General features: G+C 40.1%; 2 protein-coding genes across 4 annotated transcripts in view; one reads left to right on the plus strand and one right to left on the minus strand.

Moving 5' to 3' along the window:
- Nucleotides 1-21880, plus strand: part of GPC3 (glypican 3) — a 777056-nt gene that overhangs the window by 328482 nt on the left and 426694 nt on the right. For both annotated transcript variants that reach the window (XM_007507205.3, XM_056809160.1), the window contains exon 3: nucleotides 15801-16495. In XM_007507205.3, the coding sequence (XP_007507267.1) occupies nucleotides 15801-16495 (695 nt within the window). The remainder of the gene's footprint in view (nucleotides 1-15800; nucleotides 16496-21880) is intronic.
- Nucleotides 8920-11885, minus strand: LOC130456124 (PC4 and SFRS1-interacting protein-like). 2 transcript variants are annotated; one of them, XM_056809162.1, is made up of 2 exons: nucleotides 11492-11885; nucleotides 8920-10808 (listed from the first exon to the last, which is right to left on the minus strand). In XM_056809162.1, the coding sequence occupies exon 2, from the start codon at nucleotides 10505-10507 to the stop codon at nucleotides 9497-9499; it is 1011 nt and encodes a 336-aa protein (XP_056665140.1). In that variant the 5' UTR covers nucleotides 10508-10808; nucleotides 11492-11885; the 3' UTR covers nucleotides 8920-9496. The 2 variants fall into 2 exon arrangements, with proteins under 2 accessions (XP_056665140.1, XP_056665139.1); XM_056809161.1 differs by having other exon boundaries at nucleotides 11299-11813.

Genomic DNA, 21880 nt, shown 5'->3' on the forward strand with positions numbered 1-21880 from the left:
TTTTCTTTTTTCCTTTATGTGGCATTTAATTCTTCCCCTTTTTTCTCTCAGTTAAATAATTGAGTAAAACCACTCTTACTCTTCAATTTGCTCTCTTTGTTAGTTTTTTGAATGTCATTTTCTTTGTTTTTTTTCTAAAAAGCTTTTATTTCCCTCATTATTTATCTTACCTATCTGTGTATACTAGCCATTTATTCTTTTATTCATGCTCCTCATACTTATTTATTCCTTCTTTAGTCTGTGTACTCCTCATGGAGTTAAAAATTCGAATGTATCTATTTTGATTTCCCCGGACTAAACAGTTTCTGTGTTACTGACTTGTTGATTTTGCCCCAGGATCCCTTTTTCTGTTTTGTCTCACTTTTAGAAATACCAGTTCTTGAAGGTTATAGAGCGGGTAGGAATATTGCCCCATTATAGGAATTTTCCAAAGACCCTGATTGTGTGGTTCATTACTACCTATTTGCTCTCCTGGTGTTCATTTCCCCCCATTTGCAACAACATTTTCCAATCTAGGTCAATGTCAGTTGTCCCCAGGACATCAGATTCCCTTTCTTTTAAGGCAAGATGAGTGGTTTCTCTAACCACCAAATCCCTACAGATTATTTCCATTAAACTTTCCCCATCTCTCACTGTAAAATCTTTCTCCCTCCATAGGAGTGTTCTTCATTGGCATTCCCTGCCACCACTAAACCTAGATTTCCCCCTGTCTTTCTCTGTTTTAATCCCTCTGTCTCCCCACTGTCCTGTAGACTCTCATATTACCTACAGGCTAAAGGTGTTATTTCCCTTTCATTGTTAACCTTTGACTTGACTAGGGTACACCACATATTTCTTTCTGTCTTTTCTGTGCTCTCCCTTTTGTCCATACAGTCTTACACCCTCCCATCTCTGACCCCCCCCCCCAATTAATTTGCCTAAACACAGGGTTGTGTGAATCAATGATGTTTCGGGCCCATTTTCCCATAATCACTTGTATTTGAATTGAACTTTCACTTTTTTCTCCTTGTGTCCTGTTGGATAGAAATCTTTGTTCTTATATTGTTGTATTTGTTGTTTTTGTCTCCAGAGATGACTTTCTTTTTAAATTTTTCCCTTCTGTTTTGAGTGTAATTTTCTGCTTTCCTTGACTGTGGCATTCATTTCCATTTCTTATATTTCTGTTGTATAAGGTGTTGGTAAAGGAAATAATTTGCTCATGCCTATTTTTCCTTGTAGGAATTCTTCAAATGCCTCTTTTAAAAATGATTTGCAAAATACCTTATTTGGGGCTGCATATTGAGCTCCTTTGCTCTTTAGAACACATTCAGTTTCTTCTTGTGGTTCCTGGAGGTTGTTTACAGAATTCATTGCCATTGAAATTGTTAAAAAAACTTTCCGGAGGCAACCTATGGATTCTTTTGATTGGCACTTTATTTTCTGTGTAGAGAAGTTCTGGGCATTATGCTGTTTAGGTATTTTTGACTTGTCATGTTCTTCTAGGAGACCTTAATTTGTCTATACTGTCATCATGATCAATAGATTTTTCTCATATGGCAATCGTGTTTTCTTTTAACATTATTGCTTTTTGCTTCTTGTCTTCCTAATCAGCCTTAATTTCCATGTATTTGCTTTCCTAATCAGTTGTTCTTTCTTTTTTTCTTGGATTGAGGTTTTTCTAGCCTGTTAATTATTTTTGTTATCCAGGCCATATATTTTGACTTCATGATTCTTATTTATCTTTTAAACCATTCAGAAACATAATTCGGTGACTCCATGCTCTCTTGGACACCCGCAAGGCTCTTTACCTCATAGATGTCAAACAGGCAGCCTTCATGTAGTCCATGATATTCCCAAGTATGACCTGAACAAAATTAAAATGTAGTTCCTAACGATAATGTAGTTCCTGATTTTAAAAAATCAATTTTAATTGATATTTTCTGTCTCTTACATCACCATGTATCCTTCTCCCTAACCCTCCCCGAGAGTCATCTCATATAACAAATAGTGTATGTATTGTTAGAGAGAGAAAAATAAGTCAGCACAACTGATCAATACATTGAAAAATTGTTACATCTGTGGAGTTCTCTACAAGAAGGGGTAGATTGGGGATGTTTTCTCATCTTTCTTCATTAGATTCACATTTGATATTTTAAATTTTCTTACATTTACTTTCTTGATATATTGTTCTTTCAATTTAAATTGTTACATAGAGTGGCTGTGTATGTCTTCTTGGTTCTGCTTATATCACTCTACATCATTTTATATAGATTATTCCAGGCTTCTCTGTATTCATCACACACATCATTCCTTATGTCACAGTAATAGACCATTACTTTCGTGTACCACAATTTCATTAGCCATTCCCCAAATGATGAACATCTACTTTGATTCCAATTCCATTTCCAATTCCAGTTCCAAATTATATCACAAAAAGTTTATGCTATTAATATTATGGAGTATGTGGGGACTTTTTTCCTATTGAAGATTTCTTTGCAGTATAATTGCAGTAATGGAGTTTCTTGTTCAAAGGATATTAACTTTTTGGTTCATTTCATTTGCATAATTCCAAATTTCCTTCCCAAATGATTGTACCATTTCATAGGTCCACCCAGAATATATTAGTGTGCCTGTCTTTTCACAATCTCTGCAACATTAACTGTTTTTGTCATTTTTGACAATTTTCAGGTTGTAAGGCAAATCTTTGTGATTGTTTTGATTTGTATCTCTCTTATAATTGATCTGAAGCATTCTTTCAAGTAATTGTGAATATGTCACAATTCTTCTTTTGTGAACTGTTTGTTCATATTCTTTGGCCATTTATCTCTTGAAGAGTGGTTATGTGTGTGTGTGTGTATATATATATATATATATATATATTGTTTATATACCTAGATACCAAATCCTTATCAAAAAAAATTTGATACTTTTTCCCATTCACCTACTTCCTTTCTTATCTTGACTGCATTGATGTTTTATGTGCAGAAGCTTTTCAGTTTTTTAAGTAATCAAAGTCACCTATTTTATCTTTTGTAATTGCCTCTCTCGTTTAAAAATACATCTCCTACTCATAGCTTTAAGAGGTATGTAATCTGTTTCTCTTCTAATTTTTATATGGTATAATCTATATCCATTTAGAATATATTATATTAAAACACAATTTACCACTGCAAGATGAAAGTTTTAAAGATATTTTTTAAATGATGAAATATTCAATTACAATTTCAAATATTGTTTAGAGAATTACTTCCACATTAAGATACCAGTTTCTGAGCTGATATTTTGGTAGCTCCTTTGTATTTTATTTTGGGTTCAATATGCTTTTCATATTACATACAATTCAATTCACCTCTAATCAAAATAATAGATACAATCTACTAATTAAGTACCTGGGACTTTTGTCTTGAATATTTCTGAAAAATATTCCTGGAGTAGATTAAGCAAAAAAGAAGAAAAGAAACACAAATCTAAAAAGGATGATAATAAAATAGTATAGACTTATAGCAGTGAGATTCTAGGAACCAATCCAATCATAAAATTATTATATGCATATATACACACATACATATATAATGAATGTTATAAAAATAACTTTAAATGTTCTTTTCAGAATATAAATTTTGTTACATTTTTATCAATAAAGAATTTGAGTATTTTTTTTAATTTTTATACATGATTAACTTTTGTAAAGATGCCATACACAACTATGAAATATGTATCCTACTTTTAATTACTTTTCATAATCATTGAAGATCTATCAAATCTAATTTTTCTAGAATTTTATTCAGGTTCTTAATTCACTAATTGTGTGTGGGGGGGGTTATTATATTTTTCTAGGTCTAAAAGGGATACATTAAAATCCATGTAAATTATAGTCTTACTCTTTATTTCTCCCTATAATTTTTCCTTTAACTATTTAGATGTTGTGTAAATTGATACATATATGTTAAGTTCTCTTATTAATGCATTATCTTTGGTGTCTTTAAGATGAACATATTTACCTTGTTTCTCTTTTAAGTCCATTTTGATATTTACTTGCCTAAGATCATGGGTGACCTTGATTTATTTAGTTCAACTGAAGCATAATCAATTTTACTCTAGTTCCTATTTTTAAAAAACGTACGGTGCAGTGTGGTCTAAGGTTTTGATCTAAGCCTAATTTCAACCTGACTCCTTCTCAGTTTTTTTCCAGTAGTTTTTATCAAATAGAGCATTTTTCCTTAGGTAATTTATGTTTTCTACTTTGTCAAACACTGGATTATTATGTTCTATTGCTTCTGAATCTCCCTTGTGTAGTCTCTTCTGTTGATCTATCTCTTTTCTTTAATCAATACCGATGGTTTTGATGATTGCTGCTTTCTAATATAGTTTGGAGTCTGAAAATGCTATTCCTCCATCACCCTTACCTCTTTTCATCATTTCCATTGATATTCTATATCTTTTGTTTTTCCAAGTGAATTTTGTTATTATTTTATTAAGGTCTATAAAGTATCCCCTTGGAAATTTGATTGGTATAGCATTAAAACTATAAATTAAGTTTGGTAGAGTTGTCATGACCCAGGCATGAACACTGACTATTCCTCCAGCTATTTAAGTTGTTCCTTACGTCTTTAAGGAATGCTTTGAGATTGAATCCATAAATCTTGTGTGTTTTGGAAGGCTGATCCCCAGATATTTTATGCGTTTTGTAGTTATTAGGAATGAGATTTCTTCTATTTTTTTTTTTGTGTTTCATTACTATCTTATAGACATGATGTTCATTTAATTTGTAACCTACAAATCTGCTTAAATTGGTGTCTTAATCTTTGCTGATTTCCTAGGATTTTCCAAGTAAACCATAATACTGGTAGCAAACAGAGAACGTTTTATGTCCTTTTTACCTGTCTTTATATATTTAATTCCTTTTTCCTGTCTGATTGCTGTTAGCATTTCTAGAACTACATAAAATAATAGTGGGAAGAGTGAGCATCTTTGCTTCATTTTCATATTTATTAGAAATAGTTCTGGTATATCTCCATTGAATTTAGTTTTAGATATTTTTTATGGTGTTAATAGAAATATGGTATTAATAAAAGATCCCTCTATGCCTATACTTTGTGTGATATTTAGAATAAAAAAGTTGTTGTAATTTGTCAAAGGCTCTTTCTGCATCCATTGAGATGATCATGTGGTTTTGAATTTTTTGGTTTTTAATATGATCACGTATGTTGGTTGTTTTCCTAACATTGAAATACTTTTGTATCCCAGTATGAATTTCATTTGATCATAATGAAGGATTTCTTGAATAAAATAATTGTAGCCTGTTTGATAAGATTTTGTTTAAAAGTTTTGAGTCAATGTTCATTAATAATATTGAACTATAGTTTTCTTTCTTTGTTATATCACTCTTTGGTTTAGGTATTAAGTATATATATATTATATAATTAATATAGAAACATTAGGTAACATGTGTGTCTTATAGAAAGATTCTGGTAGAGTGTTTTCTTTCATAATTTTTGAAAATTATTTGTAAAGTATGGGTACTAACTTTTTCTTTAAAATATTGATAAAATTATCCTGGAGTTTTTTCTTTGATAGTTCCTTTATAGCTAGATCCATTTCCTTTTCTGATGTTGGGTTAAGATCTCTGTAGTCTTCTGATAATTTTAGCATTTTATATATTTGGAGATATTCTTCCAGTTCTTTTCTGTTTTCAGTTTTTCTGGCATATAACTATGCATAATATGCCATGATTATTATTTATGATTATTATTTCTTCAGGTTTTGATATAATTTTACCTTAATTACTTGCTATTTTATTGATTTTATTTTCTACTACTTTTTCTTAATCAGATTAGCTAAGGATTTATTAATTTTATTACTCTTTTCAAAAAGCAAGTTTTTGGTTTAAAAATCATTTCTGATATTTTTTGTTTCTAATTCATCAGTTTCCTCTTTTAATTTTTAATATCCTCTTTGAGTGCTCATTTTAGGTTTATTTGTTGATTTTCTAAATTTTAAAAATATATTCAGTTCATTATCTTTTTTTCTATTTTGTTAATGTATGATTATAATATGGTTTCTCCCCCGAGTACTGCTTTAGGTGCATTCCAGAAATCTTATTGTTTCATCATTATGATTTTCTTCCTCATGATTATTAATTGCTTTTGCGATTTGTTCTTTGACATGTCTATTATTTAAGAATTCATTGTTAAGTCTCCATTAGGGTATCTGTGGTCCCTATGCCAATTTCTGTTTTTATTGCATATGAACCTTTTCCTATTTTTTGCAGTATCTCTATACCCTAATACGTGATCATTTTTTGGTATCAGTTTCGTATAGTGCAGAGAAATATGTATATTCTTTTGCCTTATCATTTGGAAGATGACATAAGTCTTTTTAACTCCAACAATTTGTTCAGTTCCATATTTTCCTTTTTTAACCTGATAAGACTTATCCAAAACTGAGCAAGTGATGTTTTGTAACTTGTGTTACTGTCTATGTCTTCTTGAAGCTCTGATGTTTCACTTATGAATTTGGATGCTAAATCATTTGGAACATATGCATTTATTAGTATTGGTTTGTTGTCTATGGTTCCTTTATGCATATCATTGTTTCCTTGTTTATCCCTTTTCATTTTTAAAATGTTTATTTTTGTTTTGTCTGATAGCATGACGGCAACTCCTACTTTTTAAAGTTCACTTGCTACATAGTAAATTTTTTGCCCACACCATTTTATTTTGTTTTTTGTTTTAATTTTAATTTTTTTAATGTTTCTTGTAAGCCACAAATTATAGGGTTTTCTTTTCTTATATCATCTGTCACTCTTTTCTATCTTATTGGATTATTCAATCCATTTACATTAAAGTTGAGTTAGGTTTACATTTGCCTCAATCTGTCTCTGAGACTGTTTTTAAGGTATGCTTTCCTTCCTCTCTTGTGCTGTAACAACAGTATTATATTCCTTTAGATATTTTAGTCTTTTTTATGGTAGCACTGTTCCCACTAGCTCTTTTCTTCTGATTCCCTTTTTTCATTTGTTACCTTTCTCTTTAGGATTTTGTTCATTAGTTCTCTTTCTCTCCTTTTATGTTTATATATTTCCTTTCCTTTTTCCATTTCTATCAAGGAAGACACCCCCCTCCCCCGCCTCAGGAAGTTCTGTTCATTAATATTTGTTAATTTCCTTTTTTTTCTGCTCCCTTTCCAAAAAAGGGTTTCTCTCACTCTCTTAAATATGCATCTTGGGGGCAGCTGGGTAGCTCAGTGGATTGAGAGCCAGCCCTAGAGATGGGAGGTCCTAGGTTCAAATCTGGCCTCAGCCACTTCCCAGCTGTGTGACCCTGGGCAAGTCACTTGACCCCCATTGCCTAGCCCTTACCACTCTTCTGCCTTGGAGCCAATACCCAGTATTGACTCCAAGACGGAAGGTAAGGGTTTTAAAAAAAATATGCATCTTCTCTTTCTGTCTAAACTAGACCTATTTTCTGACCTATATCTATTATTGCAAGAATACCAAGGAATGAGTTCTTTCCAAATACTGACCTTTTTAAAATCATTATTTCCCCCCACAGAGATCCTATAAGTCTGTAAGTTAAATAGATACTTCATTAAAAATGAGAGACATCATGGTATAATGAAAAATTCTGGGCTTCAAGTTCAGGAAATTGAGTATTCAGACCTCAACTCTATCACTTACTACCTGTGCTACCTTAAGCAATTCATCCAACCTTCCTAAACCTCAATTTCTTAATCTGTAAAAAGTAAACCCCATAAAGTACCTCAGTTTTTGGTATGATCAAATGGAAAAAATTTTACAAGAATCATAATCTAAAGTTCACTTAAGAGTTGCTTTTAAAAAGCATGACTATTACCATTTCAGTAGAAGCAAAGGGGGCCTAAGGGGCAATGGAAAACATGTAGAGGTTGTAATCCAACTGAAAAGAGTGCCCCCAATCTGTTGCCTGCTAAAATTTGATGAACTGCCTAGAAAAAAGAGGTTGGAAGTCATCCTTTGCCCAACATAGAATTTCAGCAAAGGACAAAACTTGGAATTTTGTACTATTTTTGGTAAAAATTTTAAAGACCCTAAGAAAGCACTCTTTTTGTATTAGGAATTGTCCTCAATGGATGATTTAAGGAAAGCTAGGGACAAAAATGGCACAGGAGCTGTGTTGCATCAGAGAACACTGGTCCTGGAGTCAGGAAGACATGACTACAAATTTGGCCTCAATTTTATAAGCTGTGTAACTATGGGATAGTCACTTAGCTTCTGTGTGCCTCCTTAAGTGAAAAATGGGGACAATAAGAATCCCTATTTCCCAGGGCTCTTGGGAGGACCAAATGAGATGTTTTGTAAAGTGCCTAGCACTTAGTAGGTGATGAGAAAATGCTAATTTCCTTCCCTTACCCCTTATTTTATACCTTTTATTAAGCTATGCTTTTAAAAATGTAAGTCTCATCTTGAAAATTCTTGTTCCTCCTCCACTTCTAAACCTATTCAACCCCACCCAAGACCACCCACGTTGCTTGCTCACCTTGAACCATCTTCTTGATCCAGATGCCTCCATCTTTTCTTGCTTCGGTTCTGGAAACTGCTTTCTCTGCCTGGTCCGCAACTCCACTCTCCCAAACCAATTATGGCTTACTGCAGGATGTTCCAGCCTCCTCCCTGTGTGAAACCCTCCCAGGCAGGACCCTTTTTTGCTTCCCGAAATAGGAAAGTTTCCCCAACCACCCTGAGACTCCCTCCACCCTTGGAAATTCCTGGTTCGGGCTCCATCCCGGGGCCAGTATAGGAAGATACTATACCATCAGGGTAAAGGTTGGCACTTGGGACCCTCCCAAACAACTTAGAGGTATTGGTAACTAAGGGCCTCCCCTGACCATTCTGTGACCTCCCCACCTCCCCCAAAGGGAACCCTCCCCCCAAAAGGTCCCAGAAATAATAAAAGAGACAGATTTGCTGAATAATCTCTACCACTTTAATTTAGCTGTACTAGAAGTACTAAGTTAATGCCAATTGCAACCTGTTTTTAAAATAGTACCAAATATCATTTAGAAAAGTCAAGGATTTGTGTAAACAAAAAGTACAGCCACAAAACAGTAAACGATTAAAGCGCAAAGAAACACCAAAGGGCACAACTTTGCCCCTTTTCAGGGGTGCAGTAGATGGCAATTCCAGTTCAGTACCTAGCTTAAAAAGTCACCTTTTAAAGTCTCCAATTCTTGATGTAGAACCATCTTCTGAACTCAAAGCTTGTTGCTTTCAAACAAACAGTCCCTTTTTGAAGCTAAGTAAAGAAACACCTGCAGGAAAGGTAGAATGTGCCTCAGAAGAACTTATTTAACAGTCAAAACAAAAAAAGAAACACTAAAGTCCTCAAAAACTTTTCAACACAGGAACAAGACTTTTTCACTGGGGTGGGAAAAACAGGCCTCTGGGTGTCACAGGATGGTCATCTCTTGGGTGCTTCACTTGAATTTACTTTGTTTTGAGCCCCATAGATGGTTTTTTCTTCTTTTTTCAAAATTTTTTTTACTGAAGGTTACAAGCGGTTTGGGGTTCCGCCTCCGCTTCTTCTTCTTTCTCAAACTGGCCCTTTAACGCTCCCTTTCTGTGTACAACTTCAAAGTTCCGAGATAATCTTCTTTTCCTTTCACCTTCTTGTTCTTCCCCCTCCTCCTCAGAGTCGGAAGCGATGCCGCCAGCCGCCATACTTGCTTTCACAAGTTTTCTTTTTGGGTCAACTTCTTTCTTCATTTCTTTTTTGCCAGGATCTTTTTTAGGCTTATCTTCCTCCTTCTCGCTCTCCTCCTCCTTTCTCAGCTGCTTTTTGGGTGGTTTTTCTTCCTGCCCCTTTTTCTTGCTCTTATCCTCCTCAGGAGCCCCTTCCCCTTCTCCGGGATTGGTCAGCTTGTACATCTTAGCTTTCCCTTTAGGATTGTTCATCCTAACTGCAGCAGGGGTAGGGGAGGGAGGTGGCCAGGGTTTCCCCTTTTTGGGACTCACCTGGGGAGCCATGGTGGTAGTGGATGTGGTGGCCTTGGCACCCTCTATCTCCTCAGCTTCAATGGACTTCTCGGCTTTTCTCTTTCTCCCTCTGGGAGCACCTGCAGTGGATGCAGTGGCTGAGGAAGATGCAGAGGCTGCAGCAGCAGACTTGGGAGGTATACCGCCATACCTCGGTTTCCCCTCTCCATCTCCCTTGGAAGAGGACCCCTCCTTTTTTCCACCTTCCATCTCAGTGTAGGCAACAGGCCGCTTCTTGAAGGGCTTCACACGGGGGTTATGATCAATCTCCCACAGGCCTTCGTTAAAGCCCCGTCTCTTGTTGGGTTTGCCGTACTTGGCCTTGTTCTCAGAGTAAGGAAAGATGTCTTTGGGCGCCAGGAAGGCTGTCTCGTGAGTACCGAAGAAGAAAATGAGCAGCTTATTATGTGGGGGCTTTACCACATCATCGGGGACCTCGTCCACTCTGGCAGGCCAATGGGGGTAGCCCTTCATCTTGGCGAAGATCAGATCTCCAGGCTTGAAATTGTAAGTCATGGTGACGGCCGCTGGGGCTGAGCTGCTGAAGCCTGAAACGTTGGCCGAGGAGCCGGGAGCCCGATCGGTGATGGGGCTGATGCGGCAGGGCCGCGCGGTACCGGTAGTTGCCGCGGCGGCGGCGGTGGAGCCGAGGCCCGGGCTGAAGCCGCTGCGGTGACGGCGGCGGCGGCGGCGGCGGCTGTGGCGGCGGCTGCGACAGCGGCACTTGGCTGCTAAGGCTGCGGCGACGAGAAGGCCGTAGCCGAAAAGCCGGAGAGCCGGCCAGGCACGGGCAGCTGTGGAGCGGCGGCTACAGCGACTGAAGAGAAAGAGAGCGAGAGCGAGAATGAGATCGGGCAGGCGTCTGAGCTGGAGGCTGAACGCGAGTGAGCGAGTCAGCAAGCCGCTCCTCCCGCTGCTCAGCCAGTCAGTTACTCAGACTGCGGGGCTGGCTGCTAGGCAGTAGAGAGGCGCTAGGGATCTATGCGCCTGCGCATCCCCGCGAGCGCGCCGCCGCTGCCGCCGCCGCCGCCGCCGCCGCCGCCGCCGCCGCCGCCGCCGCCGCCGCCGCCGCTGGCGTGGCCGTTGGCCTTGGCCTTGCGGGGCTGGACTCCCCCACCCCCACTCCGCCCCCGCTCCGCTTGCCCCCTCCCCCTCCCCCTCTCTCCCGCAAGCCGGGAAGGAGAATCGTGTGCCCCTACTCCCCAGGGTGCGATAGCTTTCCGTCTCGCCCCTCAGCCTCCCCCTTCTCCCCTCTCGCCCCTCAGTCTCTCCCCGCTCCGCGCTCCCCCTTCCGTCTCCCCTCTCACCTCTCCGCGGCCCCCTCTCCCTTTTCTTCTCCGTTCTCCCTTTTGTGCAAACCGTTCCTATGCCGTGCTCCAACCCAAAGAGCCCGGCTGCAGGGACTTGGAGACGTTCACTCCCCCGCCCCTCGGGAAAACTCTTTGAGAAAAAAAAAGCCCCCCTTTCCCCCCTCCTCCTCCCCTTCCCCAAATAACACACCGTCAGATGCGCTTCACGGTCGATCCTAGGCAAATAAAATCAATGCTCGGATCCGCCAACAGCCGCTGGAGCCTCCGAAAACCCAGGTTGCAGGAGGGGAGAAAAGCTGAGCATCCCTCTGCACCTGCTGCTGGTTGCTATGAGGCGCCGGGGGAGGGGAGGGGGGCTTCCGTGAGCAATTACGTGCAATGCAGCTGCTTGGCCCCCTGAAGTGGATGGGAATGGCACATTCTAGACAAACCGGCTGGCTAGCTGTCCCCCCTAAATTTGCATTCCACCTCCAGCCTATCTTAGGGTGCACTAGCTCCCCCCTATTCCTGGAATGCACTGGAAAATCCACAGCTCTGCCTGTCAAAATCCTGAGCTCCTATGACTCCACCCCCACCCCCACCCTACCCCCCTCCCGCTTGTTAATGCACTCTTCCTCCTCAAATGATTTCGTATTGACTTATCTCTATACCTGTTGTGTTGCCCCAATAAAATGGTTTGCTTTTGCCTTTATCCCCCCCCCCCCAAGCACCCAATATACTGCCTGGCACATAGCGGCCCCTTTGGGAAAGGGGGGCCGACGGGGGAGGGGGGCGGAATGAGTGGAAGTGAAGTCCAAACCTGTGATTTCAGTGGAATAGGAAATTATCAATGCAGATGAGAAATTTGTAATCTTAGACATTTGCTTCAGCACTGAGAGGGTAGTAACTGGCTCACAGACACACAGCCAGGATGTGGCTTTGGGCCTGGGAAGGGGCTTGAATGCTGGTCTTTCTGAGGAGTGTTCTCTATCCATAATACCAAGCTGCATCTCTCTTTCATCTTATTTTATGTTAATCCTGAATTGAAACCCCAGGAAAAGTCATTTCCTTCTACTTAGCAGACAACAGAAAGAGGATGCTGTATACAAAACTGAATCTCCATATTTACATTTTCTAGCTGCCTCTCAGTACAACTATATCAGGCCTATTTAATAAACATTTAGTGAATTCTTTTCTGCAAGAAAATAAAGGTATGCAGGATAGAGTTTTAGCTTCATAGAATGCTTTGTAAACATTTTTGCTACATACATTGAATGTTTCTGCTTTTTAAATTACATCTTGGGGGGAAAAATCACAATAATGCTTACCATTTTTACAGGGTGTACCAGAAATGTTTAGTGCAGGTTTATGCTTAAAATTAATTTTAAAAAATTAATTGTAAAAACCCAAACTTAACTATATCACAGTATTAAAGCTCACATTGCATTTGAATATGTACAAAATGCAATGTTCATAATACAATATTTAAATATAATTACTAAAAATGCAGCTGCTTTTTTTTGTCAAGAGAATGCTAAATTTTTATAATTTTGAAATTAGATCTTTTTAATTTGAAAAATAATTGAACTACAGGTAGGAATATTTTTCAAGTAGATTGTATTTTTGTAAAATACATATGAAGACCATTTATCCTTTGCATTTTAAGAATAACTAAAATTTTGAAATATATATTTAAAATACTATTACCTTAATTTCTTAAAAATCATATGAATATTTTTTCACATCAGTGTATTTATGGTTTTATTTGAGGGTTTTGATTTTTTTATGAGTGTGCTCTTACAACAAAGACCAATATGTAAGTGCTTTTATGTAAATAATAAAAATAAAAATTATAAATATAGTTCCTTAAAATTATAATTTATTTCTATATGATGTATGCACTTACAAAGCATACATATACTTTATATATAAGGTATATACATACACAGATGCAGATATATTATAAATCTAATATTTTACACATAGCAAAGGACTTTGTATGAATTATGACTCTAGGAGATAGGTGCTATTATTCCCATCCTTTTAAAGATAAGGAAAAATACGGCAGACTGAAGTGGGATTCTAACTTGAGTATTCCAGACCCCACTTCCAGTTCTCTTATTTATTATACCAAGCTGCTTTCTTATTGGGAATTTTCACATTTGGAGATGTTGTTTTGTGAGCCTAGATGACCTTTAGGGTCTCCCCTGTTATTCCTGGAGGAAAGCTAAGTTAGGGCACCTGAGTGAAGAGTGCAGGAGGCTGTAAGGCAGCAGCTGTGGGCTATAGTACTCAGGGCTGTATGACTTTCTTCCCTCTGAACCTTCTGAAGGCAGCAGATAGAAGCAGGAAGAGCCAGACCCACTAGGTTGATGTTAGAGTTTGTCTCACTGCCTGCAGATCTGGCTGTTCCTAAAGCAAAGAAAGTAAAAGTCAGGTGAGATCTCTTCATGACAACGTATAGCTTTCTTGAATCAGTTTCCTGTATCAGGTGGCTTTTCCCTTTGCCCAGAGCTCTGGGCTGTGTTTTTGAGAGGGTCCCCTGTGCTAGGTTTTTAAGTTTCCTCTTTGGTGCTACTTCTTTGAGCTGATCTCTTGGTCATACGTGCCAGGTCAGAGACTATAAGAACCTGACTCCTTCTGACTCGAAAATCTAGTGGTTCCACGTTTTGTGGAGTCAAAGATTGCTATGGAATAGAAAAATACCAGTCTGGGAGTACCTTACTGCTTTCCTCAATACCCTGACAGCACTTTCCTTCTAATCACCTGGTGAAAGAGGCCAGGATGAGCCTCCCCAGTTTACCGATGAACCCGAAGCTCAGGAGAGTACCCTGTGAGCAATTGTTAAGGGTTGGAAATGGATTCAGTCCCACATCTCTTGACTCTGAATGCGGAGTCCCTTCATTTCCCCCAAGAAGCTGACCATTCTAAATGAAAGTTGGAAGCCTAGCTGGCTTGCCTTGCCATCTTCATAACTTGCTGTGAATATAGTAAACCCAGGAATACAGGGGCAGTGTTTTACAACCTTGGAGGAGGGGGGGGGGGAGGGGGAGGAGAGAATCTGGGCCAGATGGTGCAAGTAAACTGGAGTGGCCCTTGTGTTTTCAGTAACAGGCCTGTTGGGCTAAGTGAGCCCAAGAAGCTGTTGGAACACAGCTTCCTAGGCAAGACACAAGGGGAAGTCATCTGATTTTTCAAGGCTCATGAATTGGGATTGTCTGGAGCACATCTGTCATGGACCTTTGCTCTGTGGAAGTAAGCTAATGAAAGAAAGGACTGAGTCGAATGTAAATGACTTCGGCAATTGGACAATTGGGTGATTTGCTGTTACATACACACGCACACTTGTTTCTTTTCCAAATATTTTCTTTTTTTTAAAAGAGGAGTGTAAACGTGGGTCTTTAAAGGACAAGAAGTTTTGTTTAGTGCCCCGTCAGACAGTTTTGGAGAAATAAGATGATTAAAACTCTCTCTATCCATCTCTAGCCAATGGCACTAATTGGCCTTTATGGCAAGTGAGAGCAGCAGCAGATGCAATCATAAACAGTGGTCTCCATAGAGCATTGTGGGAACTGAGTGCCCCAAAGAAGCTTAGTTATCCTTCCAGCTGTTGAGCCTAAAAATACTAGAGGTACCCTTTGAAATCTCCACCCCATTCTTGATACCACATACTGAGATGGGCAGGTAGGTGCGTGGATTTGCTTTCCATCCACCATCCTTTCTGTGAATAGATTCCATTTCTAGTACTGACAATCTAATCTGTCAGTTCACCCAGGAACTATCTGGAGAAAATCTACAAGGAATCATTACATTCTTGATAGCTCTTATGCCAGGGTCAGAGCTTGCCTTTCCTCTGGGGCTTCACAAGCTTGACTACTTCATGAGGTTATGTGATGTTAGTTGGTGCTCAAGTATTTATCTGTCTAAAAATGAAAAGTCTGGAAATAGAATTCCTATTTAACCAAATAAATCAATAGGAGAGACATAACTTCTCATTTAGAGTATTTTAAATCAATATTGTCACAAAAAGCTTAAATGTTAACTGGAACCCTGGTTTTTATCACGTGAAATGTAATTGCTTTGTTTAAGAATTCATGGGTAAGTTAGATTGTTGGCCTTCCTGGCCTATGAATGGTGTTGCTTCAGAGAAGCAAACAAATATAGGAGCACAGACAAAAGCAGAATGGATATGAGTAGATGATCTGAAGGCAAATTGTACCTTAATCATCATACAAAGGGAGACATTCCTTTTTTTCAAACCCTTACTTTCCATTTTAGGATTGATACTATGTATCAGTTCCAAGGCAGAAGAGAAGTAAGGCCTAGGCAATGGGGGGGTTAAGTGACTTGCCCAGGGTCACATAGCTAGGGAGTATCTGAGGTCACATTTATACCCAGGACCTTCCATCTCTTGGTCTGGCTCTCAATCCACTGAGACACCTAGCTGTCCCCCCACATGGAGGCATTTCTTATGGATTTGTACCCTAGATTTTCTAATTTAGACTTTATTTGTTTTTCAGAAGCCTTTGAGGTTGTGGTCCGGCATGCCAAGAACTATACCAACACCATGTTCAGAAACCAGTACTCCAGTATGGCCCCCCAAACCTTCAAATTTGTGGGTAAATTTTTCACAGATGTCTCCCTCTACATCCTTGGCTCTGACATCCATGTCAATGATATGGTCAACGAACTCTTTGACAGTTTGTTTCCTGTGATCTATTCACACCTGATTAACCCTGGCTTCCCTGAGGTCTCCTTGGAAATGGCTGAATGCCTTCGTGGGGCAAGGCGGAACCTCCAAGCCTTTGGACATTACCCAAAGATCATCATGACCCAGATGTCCAAGTCACTGCAGACAACTCGAGTCTTTCTCCAGGCCCTGAATCTCGGAATTGAAGTGATCAACACAACTGACCACTTAAAGTTCAGCAAGGACTGTGGCCGGATGCTCCTCAAAATGTGGTACTGTTCTTATTGCCAGGGATTGGCGATGGCCAAACCTTGTGCTGGCCACTGCAGTTCTGTCATGCAAGGATGTCTTGCTAACGTTGTAGAGATAGACAAATATTGGAGAGAATACATCAGCTCCCTAGAAGAGCTTGTGAAAGGCATGTATCGAATTTATGACATGGAACATGTCCTACTCAGTCTCTTCACCCTGATCCGAGATGCCATCCTGCATGTTCAGAAGAATGGAGGAAAACTCACTGCCACAGTGAGTACTTTACTAAACCTTTAGGGATGAAATTCAGCTGGCACGCTCATGCTAAGGTGATCTGGGGTTGGGGTGGTGTGGGATGACCTTACTGGTCACAGAGTTAAAAATGGCTTTGGACACTACGCCACCCATTCTTCCCTGACTTTCAAGCTGGAAGCTGAAGTTTAGGGACGGTTTAGCTTTCCTTAGAGAACATGTGCACAGAGCAGATGGCAAAAACCATTTTTAAGCCAGCTGTATGAGGTTAGCCTGGCATTCCTTTAGCTTAGTTATTACTAATTCTTATCCTTCTGATATTTTTTCAGTATATTATCCATAATTGTTTATCATTTTAGGAGACAATCTCACTGCTCCTCCAATTCATAGTGATCTTCCTAGCGTGGAGCTGTTTCTTCCCCTCCCCCTTCTGCTAAAAAATCTTCAGTGCCTCCCTGTTACCCCTGAGTAAATGGAAGATTCTTTTGCCAGGCATTTAAGGACCTCTGCACTCCCCAAGACCTGTCCACCCTACTTTCTCCAGGCTTACCTTGTGGTCCTTCCATGTATTTTGTGCCCAAGCCAAGTGGAGCCACTCTGTCCCCAGAGGGCCATCGATGTTTTCCCACCGTCTCTTCTCCTTCATTAACTCTGTGCCCTATGCCTCATTCATGTTCTCTCTCTCTCTGATTTTCTGTCTCTCTCTTAATTCTTACCCTTCCTTTAAAGTCTAATTCACATACCACCTACATCATGAAATACTTCCCATGATTTCTCTGTCAGCAACACCCTTGGCCCCTAGATTTCCCCAAACTCTCAGTTTTGGAGTGCCCTGGTCCACTTCTCATTTTTGCTGTGTAGTACTTGTTATGTCCCCTAGAGACATCTGGGTCTATGAGGGCAGGGACCTGGTCTTACCTGAGCATAGTGCCTGCTCTGCACAGAGTTGTGCAGGGGAGTGTTGATAGTCAAAGCTACCGCTCCACACATTCAAGTTCCAAATGGGGAGCCTGGGAATAATAGGGCATGAAATTATTTTTGCCAGGGCATCACTATGTCCTTCAAGGAGGGGCTCTCCTCATCCAGAGAGCTTATAAGGACATTTTTGTTTAAACCCAAATTGGACCAGATGACTTCAAGATCCCTCCCCAACTCTAAGACCCTCAGGTTCTATAATTCATCGCCACATGAATTACTTTGAGCGGAACAACTCTCAGTGTTGAAGGGTTCTGAGGATGGCCCTAAAGAGCTGCTCAGATTGCCCCTGCCACTGTAGAAGTCCTTCCAACATATATGCTAAGAAAATATTTTCCTGGACAATGAATGAAATATTCTATGTACCAGTCTCATTCCTCAGTGGCAAATAATTTTCCTTACTGCTCTATAATTCAGGACCTGAATCAGGGACCCAGTGTGTAGATGTAGACATGAGAAAAATAAAAGTCACTTGCATCTTAAAGAGCTCATATTTCCCAAGATCTTTAGGGTTTGCAAAGCACTTTCTGAACAGCCAGGGAAGTAGGTGATAAGAGTATGACTGACTTCATCTTGAGAGGAGAACCAAGACTCAGAAATGGGAAATCATTTGTCCAGAGTCCCAGAGCTAGTAAGTTTGAGCTGGGATTCAAGTTAAGATATCCTGAGTTCAAATTGAGTGCAATTTTCACCAGACCATGCTGCCAAAAAACCCAACAGAAAACCATTCTGAATAGCCTGCAGTGAAGCTAACCTGGAAACCATTTGAGGGTAGGGGATGATTTTTTAGTATGTTTTTTACTTCTGTATGACCCAAAACTTATGCAAAGGGGGTGATTAATGTTCCTGAATTGAGTAAGAAGACCAAAATAACTGTTCTATTGTAGGACTCCTTGGAGGTACTGACCACCAGTGGACCAGTATTTCCAACCCTTGCCTCTACTCCTCCCATCCCACCAATGCTATTAAGAGAGTAAAAGAATTAAGGGCAAATTTGGGCTCAAGTATTAGATGAGCAAATCTTGATATCTTTTGTTTTTATCTCACTTTAATTTCCAAATGAAGCCTCCTCCCACCCCAAACAGAAAGAGAGCCATTCCTTGTAGTAAAGGATGAAAACTAAGAGTTGGAGGAGGAGGAAAACAACTCAGTAAAAATAACCACCATATATGTCGATCCCACCAAACAGGCCACACTCTTTCTCCACATCGCAGCCTTCCACCTCTGCCAGAAAAGAAAGAAGGTACATTTGCGCTTCTCTTTTTTGGAGCCAAACTTGATCAATAGAATATTACAGAAGGTTCATTTTGAAATTTTGTTTTCTGTGATCTCACCATTTCTGTTGTTGAGGTCATTGTTTTGGTTTTTTTCCTGGTTCTTTTTGTTTTATAATTCACGTCTTCCCATCCTCTGAATTATTCATATTTCAATTATTAGAAATTTAAAGAAAAATCTAAAGTAACGGGATCATGCCTAGTTCTCTCCTTAGCCAAAGGAGACAACTGAGGCCCAGCCAAGAGAGGAGGGTTTTTTTTTGTCTTCCAAGGCCATTGAGTGTGTAGCTTGCTTGGTAATTAGAACCCATGCCAGCTCTTTCTTAGTTCCTCTAAGCCTGGGATTTTTTTAATGCCATAGAGCTTAGGGTCTTATTTTGTATTATATGTCAAATAAATGCATTGTTTTTGCTTTTAGGATCAGTGACTCCTGGTGCTTTGTCTCAAATGGCAGAAAGCAGTCCCTGACAGTACAATTCTCAGCCTGTGTCTCAGAGGGAACTGGGTGCAGAGGACAGGCTGAGATTTCTGGAGGCATAGGGGGAATCTCAGTGGAGAGCCCAGAACACTTAGCTGCATGCAGGTTATCAGACCCTCAGGATGCCCCAGGCACAGACACATGCATCACTGTCTGCCTTTAACTCTTTCCTTTCCCATTTCTGAGAAGGTGAATTTTCTGTCAGTTCTGGGCAAAGGTAGCCTGTAGCTGAGACCAGAGGGCACTTAGCAAATGGTCATTCCGGAGACTTTGAAAGCGTCTGGCTACATCAGGAGAGACCCCCAGTGTCCTAGATACCTACCATACTGGATTGTCTGACACAAGGGTAGTGGGCCCTACGGGATTATAAAAGACAGTGCATTGGACATGGAGGCTGGAGGACCTGGGTTCAAATCCCACCCTTAGAGGCTTATCAGCTGAATAACATGAGTGCTGGATTAGATGGCATCTGTGATCCGGTCCTATTAGGAGAGGGAGGCCTTTGCTTTTCTGAGTGAATGTAGCTGTTACATTTTGGTACATGCAGCTGTAGAGAGCTCTGGCCTTCGAGTTCTGATGTCTGCCTAAGTCCTAGCCATGCCATTTATTAGCTATATAACCCTGGTCAAGGCATATATCTCTTGAACCTGGGGGGGGGGGGTCCTTCACAATGGGAGAAATCGTGTTTACTTGACCATAGTCACAGGGCGGTTGTACAGAGTATGCCTTTGGCATTAGAAGACCCTCTCGAAAGAGACGTGGTAATTCTAATTGTAGTGCATGGGATCATGGGGCTTTATAGCCAGAAAGGGCCCTGGATAGCACTTTATCAAGCTGCCTTATTTTAACTGAGACCCAGGAAGGAGGGACTTGCCTAAGATTTCCAGATCATTTTGATTGGGATAAAGGTTTTCCAATCCACAAACTCCAGTATTCTCTACAGGGACTGGACGTTGTGATTTCATTTCTGGGAGGAATAGCCAGGTGAAGAAACTCCCTCCACTAGGGCAAGTTGCCAATTTCTTTAAAACTGAGAGAATTTCCTAGTTACATTAGAGAATTTAGTGACTTGCCCCAAGTCACAGAATCCTTATGTGTTCCAGACATTGCTTGAACCAGTCTTCCTTGCTGTGAAGCCAACCCTCTTTCCATAGTGCTGCTTCTATTGTTTTACTTAGCTACAGTGTAAAGGCTGCCGAGAAAACCACAGAATGTCAGAGCTATAAGAAGCCTCAGAGATCATTTAGTCCAGCTGTCATGTTTATTAGTGATCTTGCTTTTGTTGCTTAGTTCTCTTTCAGTTATGTTTGACTATGTGATCCCATTTGGGGTTTTCTTTTTTTCAATTTATTAATACCTTTACTGTCTATCTCAGAATCAATACTATATATTGGTTTCAAGGCAGAAGAGCACTAAGGGCTAAGGGGTTAAGTGACTTGTCCAGGCTCACACAGCTAGGCAGTTTCTGAGCTCACATTTGAATCCAGGACCTCCTATCTCTAGGTCTGTCTCTCAATTTATGGATCCAACCAGTTGCTCCCTAGGGTTTTCTTGGCAGAGATACTGTAGTAGTTTGTAGTTTCCTTCCTTCTCCAGCTCATTTAACAGATGCAGAAACTGAGGCAAATTGGGCCAAGTGACTTGCCCAAGGTCACACAGCTAGTAAATGCCTGAGATGGGATTTGGACTCAGAAACATATAGTCTTCTTGACTCCAGACTTTAGTGCTGTTATCCACTGGCCCACCTAGCTGCTATAATCTTAGATAACTCTAGTAGAAGTAGTAGCTCACATGTTCCTTGCAATTGTTACATAATTGTTGTACCTTCCCCACAACAGCCCTGTGGGCAAGTAAATACAAATTGTATTCGCAACATTTTACAGAGTATGTTGCTAAGGCTCAAAAAAGGTGAAATGATTTGCTTGAGATCTCACTGCAAATTGGTGATTTAAAGCCAGGAGGGCAGCTAGGTGATTCAGTAGATAGAGCTCCAGGCTTGGAGTTGGGAGGATCTGGGTTCAAATTTGATCCTAGACACTTCCTAGCTGTGTGACCCTGGGCCAGTCACTTAACTCTGTTTGCCTAGTCCTCTCTGGCTGATTGAGTTGTTACTGAGACAAAGTAAGGGTTTAAGAAGATTAAAAGCCAGGTCTCTAATCTAACCCTTTTTGCCCTAGACCCTGATAAACCAAATCTTTAATTGTTCTCAAAACCAAACCAGGCCCCCACAGCCACCAGAAAATGGGCTTTGCTTAACACCTATTTTTTAAGCTACTGAGACTCTCAAATGTCAGACTTGAGCCCCAGAGCAAACACATTCAAGGAAGCCAATGTGTTTCTGGAGGACATTTCTAATGGGAAACCTGCCACTGTCCCAATGATAGTGTTGTAAATGGTTCTGCCTTGGCTCTCCATCTGCATCTCAAGCACTGGAATAAATCTCTTTGCCCCCAAAAGATGATCGAAGGTGGCTCTTTTGATGAACCCCTCCCTATTAACGGGATCCTCATGCATTCCTTTCCATATCATATACCTGCAAACCAAGTGCCAAATATGTCTTGTCCAGGAAATCAATTTCCAGCCCCACTGTGCCCCCCAAAGTGGTGAGCCCCACAGGCTTGGTTTTTAGAAGGGAAGCAGTTTTCAGGCCTGAAAATGATGCTAAGCATCCTTCTCTCT

This window comes from Monodelphis domestica, chromosome X (genome assembly GCF_027887165.1).
Source record: "Monodelphis domestica isolate mMonDom1 chromosome X, mMonDom1.pri, whole genome shotgun sequence".
In the NCBI taxonomy this organism is placed as follows: Eukaryota; Metazoa; Chordata; class Mammalia; order Didelphimorphia; family Didelphidae; genus Monodelphis; species Monodelphis domestica.

Coding starts and splice junctions, on each gene's coding strand:
- LOC130456124 (XM_056809162.1), bottom strand. CDS start 10,507: ATGACTTACAATTTCAAGCCTGGAGATCTGATCTTCGCCAAGATGAAG.